Source organism: Lepisma saccharinum, chromosome 15 (assembly GCF_977018435.1).
Source record: "Lepisma saccharinum chromosome 15, izLepSacc3.1, whole genome shotgun sequence".
NCBI lineage: Eukaryota > Metazoa > Arthropoda > Insecta > Zygentoma > Lepismatidae > Lepisma > Lepisma saccharinum.
In genome coordinates this window covers 2721757-2736224 of record NC_139243.1, presented here as the reverse complement: position 1 = coordinate 2736224, position 14468 = coordinate 2721757, and the positions used below count along the sequence as shown (strand labels likewise).

Genomic DNA, 14468 nt, shown 5'->3' with positions numbered 1-14468 from the left:
TTACAAATACAATTTCTTTCTGTGTTTCTTGAATATTAGATATATAATATGTACATATGACTGGAAGTCAATTTTAATATTTGGTTGAGCCGCCTTTGGTCTTTATCAGTGCTTGGATTCGTCTTGGCATACTATCAATGCATGCTTGTACTGTCTCTTTCATATGAGGATGGTGAATCCACACTTGAATTATTTTTTCAATTAGGCCAATTCTCGTCGTAATTGCTTGCTTTGCCACTTCCTTTCTCACTAGGTACAAAACATTTTCAATTGGGTTCATATCTGGAGAGTTTCCCGGCCAGGGCAAGAGAGGAGCATTTTCACTCTGTAGAAACTATTTTATTGATCTTGCGGTATGGTGGAAACTTTTCAGATAACTAATGGTGAATTTTGTATAATTTTCCCCTTCAAAACTATTATTTTCAAAAAAATTGTGGTGCGTCTAATAATATGGCCAGGGGCTGTATTGTAAAATATAACAATTGAATCAATATTTTAATGTATATAAAAAAACATAACCCATGGTGCGACAGCCCTTGGCCTATCTCCCGACTGCCAGTCTCCCTCCCCCAATTCTACCTAGATGTGTAGAGATCTTCAACTGGTAATGGGGTGGCATGGGGTCAGCAAATCAAACCCTCAGTCATTGCAAGATATTTCCCAGACAAGGTTATGCTACTCACTCATAGCTCCCCAATTTCCTCATGATGGTGGGTTGTCACCGGTCCTATGCACAGGCCGAGAACCCAAAGACTGAACCCAGGCAGACTCGAACCCATGCCATCCTGCACAACACAGCACCTTAGACCGCACAGCCATGGAGGAGGACAGAATAGTATATTCTCCTAGATGCCCCAAAAAATGTGGATTTTACCCTGATACATTTCTGGCTGTATGCAAAATACAAATCTTAACAATCAGATTTATCTTCAAGAATTGTATGCATCAGATGAAAAATATATAATAAACACTACATTTCATTTAAGTGTCATTATTCTAACTTACAGTGTTCTATTCCTCGCCATGATTTATGGATAAAAATTTTGTTATAGCCACAAAGAAATAATTCACAGTGAATTTTGAACATTCATCGCATCAGTCTCAAAATTCCTAGATTCTTGTAATAAGTTGCTGTCCAGTTCCAGGTCGGTAAATGTGTTATCAGAATCACTCAAAAACTCCATCATCAAAGATTAACCAGCAGATTTCCACCAGGGCAAAAATTTCCAAATGTACGCTTTAGCGTGCTTCAAATGACATCTGTTAAAATATGATCACACTAAGTCCTAGCAGAGTAATAATCAGTGGCGTCGCGTGAAGTTCGTATACGAGTGTTCACAATAATGTTTTTGTACTGAGATTTACTCCTCTCTCTTATAATTCAATTTATTTTCAACATTCCCCCCCCCCAATCACGCTATATTTGAAGCAATACAAGAAGACCATGGGGAAATTGTCCTTCTCCCCCTTAAAATTCACCAGGTTTAGCGAATCCTCGCTAAAGTTTGCAACTATGTAGCACAGACGACCTTTTCGAGTCCCCCTAGACATGCCTTGTATATGCTGCACTCTGGTGCGAAATGTAAGAAGTAGTGTCGCTTGCATCAGTGTTCGCACAGCGAAGGGAACATTTTTGGGGTATAGTGGCCAACAGCCCCTTAGCTGTCATATCTATGCAACACGTGCAGCAATTGTGTTCAACGCCCTCCGTGGAACACCGTGGGATTCAGTGTTACCAACTTTCTAGAAAAGTTATCAGACGTGAAAGAAGTCGTGTCAGAGTAAATTGTGTGTGTATACTCGTACATTAAACATAGTATTTTTTCGAATAAATATATGTATGTGTGTGTGTGTGTGCATTTAATATGTACGTAGCTAATTTAAGACAGATACATGAGTGTTCACGTGCTCATGCGAACATTATCAGGCGACGTGCCTGGTAATAATATAAATATTCAACTGGAATTAGACACAATAGCTTACTTGGAACAATTCCTGAAGGTTAAAACTATAGTTCTAACATAATGCATAGCATGTTTAACTTGGGAACCTTCATCTACACCAAGCCCTGGTCAACCTTGATCATCCTTCCATCCTAGTCACAAAACAAATATCCCGAGCTGTTTAAACAACCACACCAAGAAATCTGATACCAACCTATCACCCCCACCCTTAAACACAACATGATGGATGATGGATGACAGTTAACATGCTTGACCACTATGCAGCATTGGGATGAATGATGATGATAAGATGAAGTGGATGAAGGGACAATTACAAATATACATGGGTGACACAACACAACCCCACAGAGTTGGGAGTCCAGATACCAGAACACCCTGACGAGAGATTGACATTTTGGTGTCTTCGGAAAGGGCCATCCCATGCACCCCATTAAAAAGATATTTTCCGAAGTAAAAAAATAGGATAAAACATTGAAATAAGCAAGTAATGACTTACATAATTTCCACTTCTGGTGGTGTGGTGTCCACCATTTCCACATCCAATTTTGCTTCTGCATGCCTCACATCTTTCTTCACAATCACCATCAGTTGGTAAACACTCTGGTTTCTCCTCACAAAGGATCCAGTGTGGAGATTTAACGCACCCTCATCCACGTCTAATGCTCCTAGATTGAGAAAATTACAACATTTGTATCAATGTACACCATAGTATGGTGAAGCTCAAGTGTTTACACTGGGGTATTATGCACACAATAACTCTTCATTCTTTTGAGATATAACAGTTGGGCTGAAAAGTTTGTAGGCTGACTCATAGATGGCGTTACTAGAATTAAATCCATGTGATTTTTACTTAGTACTAACCTTCAAAAGATACGTGTAGAAATTTGACAGCTGCCGGATAATTAGTTTGTGAGATATAGCATTGTGAGTGAAGCAGCTTTTGTTATTGTGAAAAAATGGATAAAAAAGAATTTTGTGTGTAAATAAAGCATTGCTTTTTGGCGAAAAAAAATACTGTTGAAGCCAAGGTTTGGCTTGATAAACATTATTCGGACTCTGCACCAGGAAAATCAACCATTGTGAAGTGGTTTGCTAAATTTAAACGAGGCGAAATGAGCATCGAAGACGATGCATGCAGTGGACGCCCCAAAGAGGCTGTTACCGACGAAAACATCAAAAAAGTCCACAAAATAATTTTAAATGATCGTAAAGTGAAGTTGATCGAGATAGCTGAGATTATTACATAGCGTTGTTGGAGCGTTTAAAGGAAAAATGGCATCATTTGAAGAAGAAAAAAGTGCTGTTTCATCAAGACAATGCACCGTGTCACAAATCAATGAAAACGATGGCAAAATTATATGAATTAGACTACGATTGCTTCCCCATCCACCATATTCTCCAGATCTGGCCCCCAGTGACTTTTTCCTGTTTGCAGACCTTAAAAGAATGCTCGCTGGAAAGAAATTTAGCACTGATGAAGAGGTAATCGCCGAAACTGAGGCCTATTTTGAGGCTAAAGAGAAATCGTACTATAAAAATGGCATCGAAAAATTGTATGACCGCTATAATCGTTGTATCGCCCTCAAAGGCAACTATATTGAATAATAAAATCGAATTTTGTCAAAAAAATATTTTTTACTATGTTAGCCTACGAACTTTTCAGCCCAACTGTTACGTAGGTACTGAAATGAGTCTAAACCTTTAAGAAAATAACTTTCTCCTAAAGTGACACTGAAAGTGCAGTTTAGAAGGAAGTTTCAGCAGGATACATCATCATTCAAGTTATAAATGAGTTTCAAGCAGATGGGCTTGAATACCAAGGACATGAATGATCGTATTAAAGATAGAACTAGAGCTACTAGAAACTAGGTTGAATCTCGAAAAAAAAGCTCTTTGACAATGTTTGGTTACATTCCTCGTCATTTTACAATCAATGGAAAAAAAACTACTGGCTATAGTTTGCATCATTAGTCTGTTTATCACTCTAAATGGTGACCTGTAGATTGTTGTCTGATTGGATAGCAGCTCTCATTAGAAGATATCACATGTGGTCAGTGATTTTCCATCAAATTTTGATGAAGAAGTGAATGTTATTACACATGTTTTTACGTCGTACCTGTGCTTGAAAGCAATAATGTTCCAAGAAATTCATCAGACCAAATTTAATAATGATTAGCCAAAAGTGGTAGAAAAGTGAAGCAAAATAAGCAAAGTGCAAAGACAAATCATGAACAATTTAAAGAAAAATTTGTATTTTCCTCATTTTGCATCACTTTAAATTGTTACATCAATCATGCACTGGTAACAGTAAAAGTATTTGCATCAGTTTAAACTGGACTCAAATTGTCCCACAAACATGTAGAGAAAAAAATTGATCTTCAGTTCTTCTATGAGTAGCCAAAGATATATATTACTAGGAAAACAAAACCTATTAGTACAAACCTGGACCATTTCCAAAACATCCTCCCTTATCATCTGTTACATTGTCTCCTTCCTGAGGGATTTTCTGCTTAACATCATTAAGGTATCTGCCGTTCTCATCAGTTGTGTAGTTTTCCTCATTTGGATAAATCTGCTTACAATACCAATCAAATGTAAAATTCTGTAAAAAATAAATAAGATAAAAATTCTACTATGTTCAAAGAACAGAATACCATACATGATTATTCATAATTAGTTACTTAAAACTAAAATTAAATAACTCCATTCTTAGAATATACTTACATAGTTAATTTGCTGCATTAACATCAAGTTTCGTATAAATCAAATAAAAATATATAAATAACTTACGTCAGTGAGTAGGAATGTTTCAGAATGATGTTTCGGAAGTCTGTACTACTTCCTTCATCTGGTAATAAAAAAAACTTTAGGTGCCAAACATGGTACCGCGTTGTTAAATCGTAAGTTGAGGAAAAGGTAAAAAACTTACGATGACATCATAAAACCCCGATGTAAGTCTTCACTGGTTAAAAATCCCTCAAAAAACACAACTAAAACCAATAAATATCGAAGACCTATTACAATCCCCTAGTTACCTCCGTCAGTGTTGGGTAGCACACATGGACTGTGAGGGCTCCTATCCTGCGTGGGAGGTGAAATTTCCCCTCCAGCATTCCCCTCTTACGATTGTATATGTCACCATTCCAAGGTGAACTCCCTCTCTTCTTCGACGGCCTTCACAACCTCGGGAGTAACATAAATGTTTGATATGGCTTCTCAAAGTAGACTTTCTTGGACTTCACACAAAGTCTCCCTCATGGCTTCCACAAGATGATCTGCTACCCTAGGGTGCTCCTGACCTCATTCTCTGTGTTGATGAAACAATTGTACCAGGAATTGGCAGTCTTTGCTTGAGGCGGAACTGTTTTCTGAAACGCCATTGAACGGGAACTACGGAGTGTGTTTCGTGGAACCACAGACAACACTGCACATTCTCTGCACCTCTGTAAGACTCCACGTCAACTGGTTTATTGCCTTAGGTGTGATCAGTATTGGGTTCGATTTACAATGGGAGCCACCAAAATTTCAGCACTGACCCAGCACATTGAGGACAATTGGTGATCTACTTGAAAAGAAGAAAAAATAAATATGCTGACCAAGGCAGTAATTTATTTTATTAAAAACATAAACCAAACATAACGTTTCAACCTTCTAGCAAGGTCTTCTTCAGACTCTGCACCAAGTACAAAAGTAACAAGATACAAAAACAGGGCATTATATATACACAAAACATTACTCCCTCCAGACTATTAGAAAGTTGTGAAAGCCACCTGCTAGAAAGTTCCAGAACAACTTTCTAATAGTCTGGAGGGGAGTAATGTTTGTGTATATATAATGCCCTGTTTTTGTATCTTGTTACTTTTGTACTTGGTACAGAGTCTGAAGAAGACCTTGCTAGAAGGTTGAAACGTTACGTTTAGTTTATGTTTTTAATAAAATAAATTACTGCCTTGGTCAGCATATTTATTTTTTTATAATCATGGAAACAAGGCTTAATGGTGTTATAATTGAAAAGAAGATGCACTGATCATAATTCACCCAATGAAAAAAAAAGCCAGTCTGGCAGGTCCTGCCCCTTAGAGGCCTGTAGCATCATGGAGTTTAGTTTAGCACTTATTAATTGTAATAGAATTTGAATTTAAGTCCACTTTATGCACAGATAGGCTAATCAGGACTGGACCTACAGTTTAAAGTTGGATCCGAACCACTAAGCCAAGCGTCAGGTTAACCTTGCAGCAGGTTTTCGCATATGTAGATCCAAACGTGCGCGCAAGAATATAGTTCCACTGAGACGGGTTCTATTCCGACACAACTGCATACTTGCAAGAAAACAGTTATTTAATTTGTAAAATACAGACAAAATAATACATCCATTAGCAGGTGTGGACTTGATCGGTTGCAATCACTGTGCAGACGAACTTGGATCCGCAGATTCGCCAACTGGAGTTTGTATTGAGCTGAGGAATCCCTGAAGCCCAAGTGCGAGTCGAGCAAGACTGAATACGTTGCAGAGCGCGTGGAATCCGTGATACCAGTGTTGCACATCCCACTATTTTAACCCTATGCTTACTGTGATTAATAATCGTGCTATACAGCGGCGAGAATGGCTGAATCAAGCAAGGTCTCCTGTTCAGCGAGTGTTATTGTGGGCTTCATCTGGAAGGGAAAAGCTCTTCAAATCATCAAGTTGTTTAAAATGCATAATCCTCCTTACGGAAACAAGATCAAAGTAAAACAGGGCGTGAGGTGATTTGCTGTCAATGGGCGCACGAACAGTATCCCGGGTGTTGAATGATTTGCGGTTTGAGTTTAGGAAGAGGAAACGATTGTTTGTTGTTTGACTACAAAAGAATGTCCCCGGTATTAAAAGATATCCCCGTGAGAAGAAACATGTTTATTATTTGGACCAGACGTGCTTTAACTCTGGGAGGGGCGTGGGCATTATATTGATTTTTTTTTTATATATATATCACCATGCAAAACCACCGCCAGGGCTGAAGAAACCGACGAGAAAGGGAGAGGGGAAGGGGGAGGCTTATTGTTTCACCCACTGACGGCAATGATGTCTTTGTTGAAGGTGCATATATTTACTGTTCCGTGCAAGGAAAGGGATGGATGATTAGCAAGAAATGGACAGACCAAGATTTGAATCCTGGTTTAGTGAAGTGATTCATAAATTGTAACCAGAATAATAGCAGCAGACAATGCACCTGATTGTATATATCCACAATAACAAATCATACTTTTTTTTTTTCTGGTATAACTTGAAGTGCGTGTGTCTTACAGTAACAAAGGTTTTCATAAACGTATTTTTTTATAAACCAAAAACAAGAATTTGTCATTAAATTCAAGAGGGCCTGTCGTTGTTTACTTATATCTTTGTTTATTTTTATTTTTGCGTGCTCGAAATATACACACATGCTCATGGGCGTCCGGAAGGGGGGGCAAGGGGGCCGTTCCCTCCCTGGAAAATGAAAGTCAACCAAAAATTATGTATTTCACACATATAATTTCATTTTAGCCACAATAATATGTGTTAATTATTGCATTAACACAATAAATTCAAATTTAAGCAATGTTATTAGGGAACTACACTCTTTTGGGGGAAATGTGACTTGTTTGCCCCCCTGGGAAAAATACTCATGTTTCGAAGATATTTCGCATTTATATTAAGTAATGACACATTTTTTAAAATAATTTATGCGCCGAAAGTACTTCTAAAATGTTATGTTTCAGGAGACAAAAAGAAACACATATATATTCCGCTTGACATGCATGCGGGTTTTGATGTGTTGTGCGGTTGGCAATACTGTGGATTTTCTCAGTGTCTGCGATGTAAGCAGCTCGGCGGTTGAGGCAAGACTGGCACGTAAGATTCTGTGCTCAGTTCCCGCACGGATTGATACATAAAACCTGCTGCAAACTTAGCCTGACGCGCGGCTTATGTGCCTCCACTGGGTATGGAAACCGGGACTCACTTATTAATTGCAAGACATGACAAAAGAGATAATTATTATATCAACATCCTAAGTTTGCTGAATCAATAAAAATAAATGAGTACTCACCTTCTCAAGAGGAAAGTCCTTATCGATGGAATACAAGAGAGCTTCTAGTCGCAAAGATTGCCCATAGCCTCTTCTAACAAGGCTGACTGTTCCATTAATAATTTGAGCCACCAAGTTCGATTTTACAATTTTTATATAAGTTTCAATCATTCTCTGGAATGGTATATCAACAGGTATTTTACTTGGATCTGAAAACGAAATTACAAAATTTGTAGGTAACGAGAAAGTTTTTCTTAATAAAATATTTCTTAAAAAGGTTCTGCGGTTGTGTCATTGTCTGTGACATGGTTGCACAGAAGTTGTTCCATTTTTCTATATTCAAAGATGGAGTATATAGTCCACATAGGCGTATCTGAATCTTTGAAGATTTGGTTATCGGATAATAATGGATTCAGAAAATGAAGATTCGGATAAAGGATCTGAGATTCAGATCAAATTGGAGGTTCAGATACCAAATCCTGCGTCTAAGGTTCAGATACAGAATCATGGATTTGAGGATTGGATATCAAATCTGGCATTTGAGATTTGGATACTGGACCTTTCAAGATCAGTAATCTTGCACAGAAGTAAGCAAGGCATTCCCCAATTTTTCATGTTTTTGAAAGACGTGAGGTGGATTTTGTAACCATGTGGATTATGTAACCATGTTTTGTCACAAAATGATGCGAAATGAACTGCAAAATGTGCAATAAACTTTTAAACACAAAATTAAGAGTTTATTTATGATGCAACACCTTCTGAGGTCTGAATTATCCTGTGAGTTATACAAATCACAGAAAATTGATTAATTCTGCTGTAAATATTTGAGAAACAAAAATGAACTCACTCCTTAACACAGGAATAAACTTAATACTCGGATAACTATATAAATGTGTTATTAAAAGTGAAATGTTAATTTTGTAGTTTTTAAATCCAATTTAAGACTTTATTCACCATTTTAATACCAATATGCCATTTTATATAAAAGGTAAAAGGTAAAGTGCTCCCCTGTGCTTAGCACCATGCCATGAAGGCGTATAGGGGGTGTGGGGGTAATGCCCCACACTTTCTTGATCCGGTCGTGAGTGGGGGTGATGTGATCAGCATCATCCCCCTGACCGCCTTTACCCCCCAGGGTTTCCCCCAGGTACCCATGTTATTCGATGCTGGGTGAGCACCGGGGCCACTTCCAACGTTAGAAAAGTTTCCGGATTTGAACTAGCCGGGTTCAACCTTTAGCATGGTAGTAGTCAGACGCATTACCGACTGAGCCACCATGGCCATTTTATATACTGCTTTTGATCCCGAAATATGCCCAGTTCTTGTACCAATATCTTGATATTTTATTTACCATAAATATGTGTCCCTAATGATTAAACAACAATGAAAAATTATCTCTCGGTGTACTTGAAATAGGAATGTACGACAGAGAAGAAAAACAAAGAATGTAATCCTTTAAAAGTACTCACTCCACATCCTAAGTGTGTGTCTCAATTTATATGTTCCATATCTCAAGAAGCGAGATGGTACTTGTAGTTCAGATCTGTTCCACGATCGGAGGATGTCCTTTATGTCAACTGGCTCTATTATTTGTCCTGAAGTTTCATTAATTTTGAAGATTTCCCACACTTTCCTAAAAAGTACGGCACAATTAAAAAAATTGATTTTTATTTGTTTGGAAATAAAACTACTACATTTGTCACAAGATATTCCTTAACACAAGATATTTATGCAATAATAAATTATTTTTAATACACTATTGTCACATTAAAAAATCATGCTACCTCCAATATATAATTTTGTTTCCTTAAGATATGTATTTCTATTTATCAACCAAGCTGGAAATGTTGACTGGTTCCAATTCAAAATTGAACTGAATTGGTTTACAGTCAACTTCATTGGAGTAAATTGGAATAATGAAAGCCCAATAAAGGTGCTGGAATATGTATACTATAGTATGTAAGATATCGGAATTAATTGGTATGAGCAGTAAAACAAACACAGATTTCATAAAACGATTATTCATTTGACTAAACATTAATTGCTCACCACTGAATAAACACAGATTTCGTAAAACGATTATTCATTTGACTAAACATTAATTGCTCACCACTGAACAAACACAGATTTCATAAAACAATTATTCATTTGACTAAGCTATCCACATTCATTACCTAGTCCTGTGAGCCACTGAACAATTTATAGTCCCCCAAGTTGAAATTGTGAATGATGTCGATCGCTCATATGGAATGGGTTTTGAGAAGTCCGTGCTGTTTCTTGGCACAATAAGAGATGGCACAGAGCACTCGATTGATGAAACAATTGTTGTAAACTCATACACATCATCCGAGAGCCTGTTAAATGCATGTCCGCTTACATTGAAAGCTCCCTCTGTCCTGCAGAGAAAAACAAAACAAGATAAATTAAAACTCGAGAAGTGAGGCAAATATTAGTCAATGAGTGTATTGCTGAAATTGTTATTAATTTTACTGTTCTCATATTCCAATTGTCACAGCAGTGCTCCTGTATCCACAGATTTATTTCCATGCTTTCAGTTGCCTGTGTTTCTCGCTGTATGTCACAGTGTCGTGAAAATAATATTTTGGTTAATAATGGCCCCCAGAGTGCAGAAGCAGCATTGTCATTTTATACAGGGGTAGGCATAAGTCAGTTTACTGCCCTGCCACTAGCAATGACCTGTTTCTTGCTGAGATAAGTGTCAGACGTTGTGATTGAGTCTCTAATCATGGTAAACACAAACTAAATGAGTACTTCAGGGAGTCAATAAAGAGAAGAGTGGCCTGGAAGATCTCCGGACTTAACTACATGTGATTTCTCCATGTGGGGAATTCTGAAAAACAAAGTTAATGCCATGAAGCCGCGAGATTGGGAACACTTGAAAGAACTCATAAAACTTAAAATTTCACAAATACTCACACCACAATTGTGTAAATCTGTAAATCAGTATCCAAAAGGTGTAATAAGTGGATCAAAAACAATGGTGGCCATTTTGAGCAGTTGTTGTAACAAGTAATTTATATTTCTATGTAAATTCAAACAGTAACATAGTTTACATTTTTGGTAAATTGAATTATGCCGACTCTTGTATCTATCAGGAGTGGATCACATTATTGGTATCAGCCATATTCAAATAGGCACATTAGTTTATTGGTAGGAGAAACACTACTTTCACAAATTTCTGGTGTGTACTCACTTTCCAAGGCATTGGAAATATTGCATTATTGTATTGTATCTGGGTTTTTCTCCAAAATGGAAGACATATTTTTCTTCACCACGTCCCAAATGATCCTTCCACATTTTCCAGTGTGAACAAATTCAAGGCTGTCTGCTCTGAGGCATGCATTCCATCATGTACATATGTGTATTAAATATGAAATATTTTTTCCTTTGAAAATGTCAAAGTATCTAAGGGCCTATTAAAATCACTGAATGATTACGAGATTAATGTACTTTCATAAGTCATTCTGAGATCTACAAATTATTTTTCTGTGTGAAAATTAGTTCTTTAATCTGAAAGTGATTTAAGTAACTGATTAAAAAAATCACACGATTTAAATCACCTCAATTAAATCAAACAACTTTGATCGAGTTAGTGATAATTTTGATTATTAATTCATACTCCCTCTGTCCCATAATTATAGTCCAGTATGCCAAAATGGTAGTACAGGAATGACAGACGAAGAGGCAGATGGAAAGCACAATTTGTACTGATCCTTGAGTAATAAAGTTGTATGACTCATTCCTGTGTTTCATGTTCTTCTTCTGAATACACCAATGTCACAGTTTGAATATCAGGCAATTATTATAAGACAAAAAACAAGGGTGTACCGGACAATAATTACGGGACAGAGGGAGTATTTACTTTTATGAAATAACGAAGCGAAAGTGTAAATTCATCAATGATCTTGAAAGAAAATATCCAGCTTTTAAAGGACGGAAGAAACGAATATGAGATAAAGTGTAAGGTGGCTGTCACTTTCCCCTGCTGTTGAAAGAGTGCTAGAAATGTTCATGGCATTAAAATCATATTTTTTTGACACAATCTAACCTACGTAAAATTTAAATTCAGTTTTTGGAAATAAGTTAAAGCGAAGCTTGCTTGTTGCCTTTGCATTCACTTATGGTGATATTGCATTCTAATATCCAAGAATTGTAAAAAGAGTAAAATTCTGTGCTTCAAAGTATAGATATTCTTAGTTATGATTGTCATGTGTTAAATAAAAGATTAGGAGATTGCTTTCATTGGTTAAACCTTTAAGAGGGAATTATTTAAAAAATCGTCAGAATTATATGTGAGGAAAGTCTTGGTAGGTTTTTTTTTTTAACATTGATTAAATTATGAGTTGCCACTTTTTGCTGTGTCCTCCTTTTTTATGTGTCTGGTCACCCTATATGTACAACATAAAAATTATTTCAATTGGTCCATACTTGGTCTATTAGTCTCAGTCTGCAGTTTGATATCTAAGGAATACTGTATGCTGAAACTATGGAACACAACTAAAAAAATTCACAACTTGTCACACATTGGTGGAACAAATTGGTGAAAGAAACACTTAGGTTCTCAGATGAGCATTCAAATCTGTAAATACTGACTACATATCTGATCAGCAACTCACATGTAGACGTGTGATATTTCCATTGGATTCGTAAGTTCAGATGATACCACAGCAATATTATTGTATCTAGTTCTGCACAGCTCCTCAGGCCCAAATGACTCCAGGTGGCTCCCATCCCCATAATTTAATACTAAGCAGGTTGATCCACCAATAGACTCAAACGTCACTGCCAGTGTCTTGTTTTCATTCTGGAAAACAAAGCAACATTAATTTGAAATTTATTGAAAATGTTGTGTGAAAATTGTGGCTCATCCAGGGATCAAACGTGGGTCTTTGGTATTCTGTGTCAATGCTCTTCTACGGAGCTTTCAGGTTATCAGGTTCAGCTTCCATATTTTACAAGGAAAATTGAAAGTTGGTTAATTAAATATGAAATTATATATTTTACACATAATGTTGACAGAGAATTAAACAAAATTGCACTTTAATCATAATTTCAAGCAGAGGACAGATATGAAAATTATGCAAATACAGTTATAGTACCGATATGGAATTTACAGATGCTAATAACCAATATTCTATAAATCCAAAATAAAATTGCAAACATTTCAGGAATCTGAATGCTTAATTCACCTTAATACTTAATTTAATGTATATTCAACCATATTGTTTCAATACTCTTTCCTTAAAAAGAAACTTTGTACGAAGACAGAAGCATTGTATATGAATTCTATCTTTATATTCATAAATTACATGGTATTTATAGATACATGAGATCGGTAATTTAACCAATGAAATGATTATAACGCTGTTCCATCTCTAGAGAATAAAGATATCCATTTGGCTTGTATGCAGAGAGAGGTAATGTATTCAAAGCAATTTACTCTTCGTTTCTCAGTGTAGTTTTTAAAGTTTTGATTATTTGAACTCTACTAAATTATCATCTGTTGACATTTCTCACAATCTGAACTCTACTAAATAATCATCTGTTGACATTTCTCACAATCTGAACTCTACTAAATTATCACCTGTTGACATTTCTCACAATCTGAACTCTACTAAATTATCATCTGTAGACATGTCTCACAATCTGAACTTTACTAAATTATTTTCTGTTGACATTTCTCACAATCTGAACCCTACTAAATTATCATCTGTTGACATTTCTCACAATCTGAACTCTACTAAAGTATCATCTGTTGTCATTTCTCACAATCTGAACTCTACTAAATTATCATCTGTAGACATGTCTCACAATCTGAACTCTACTAAATCATCATCTGTTGACATTTCTCACAATCTGAATTCTACTAAATTATCATCTGTTGACTTTTAGGTATATGAATCAATATTTTCTAAAACAGATACCACTGATATTAGTCAATATCAATAAATCAGAATTGGTTCAATAATACCTTCTATTCTTGCAATGGCAGAGTGACAAGGTCTACCTACATTCATTTATCATTTCAACACACTAGTTGAAATAATAATGGTAAACAAACTTGCCTTTCTTGTTGTTACTGAATGGTCATCTATCTTGAGTCCTGAAACCTTCCCAACAATTTCTATATAGAGGAAAACTGGTTGAGTGCAACCCTGCTGGGTATTGCAGGCTTCCACTGTTAAATTTACTTTCATTTCCTGAAATACACCAATAGACATTTATGCAAGCATAAATAAGGATATCATAATAGAATAGAGAATATTTCCCAAAATTTAATGCATATTTATGCATGTTCTACCTATCCATTACAGTCTTGTTTAAAGGTTTTTCATAAATTCTCTTTAGAGCACACAGGCGATGTATTATGCAGAATGTTCAGTGAAAAATGCAGGCTCGGCCAGGACTTGAACCCATGTCTCTGGCATACTGTGTCATT

At 36.3% G+C, this 14468-nt stretch overlaps 1 protein-coding gene across 1 annotated transcript in view; it reads right to left on the bottom strand.

Moving 5' to 3' along the window:
* LOC145999730 (polycystin-1-like) overlaps window positions 1–13875 on the bottom strand; it is a 62474-nt gene extending 48599 nt beyond the window's left edge. The window contains exons 1-7 of the mRNA XM_083137009.1: window positions 13855–13875; window positions 12646–12833; window positions 10183–10404; window positions 9478–9641; window positions 8030–8217; window positions 4407–4566; window positions 2461–2629 (exon numbers count right to left, since the gene is read on the bottom strand). Of these exons, the coding sequence (XP_082993135.1) occupies window positions 2461–2629; window positions 4407–4566; window positions 8030–8217; window positions 9478–9641; window positions 10183–10404; window positions 12646–12833; window positions 13855–13875 (1112 nt within the window). The remainder of the gene's footprint in view (window positions 1–2460; window positions 2630–4406; window positions 4567–8029; window positions 8218–9477; window positions 9642–10182; window positions 10405–12645; window positions 12834–13854) is intronic.
* Window positions 13876–14468: the final 593 nt, after the last annotated feature.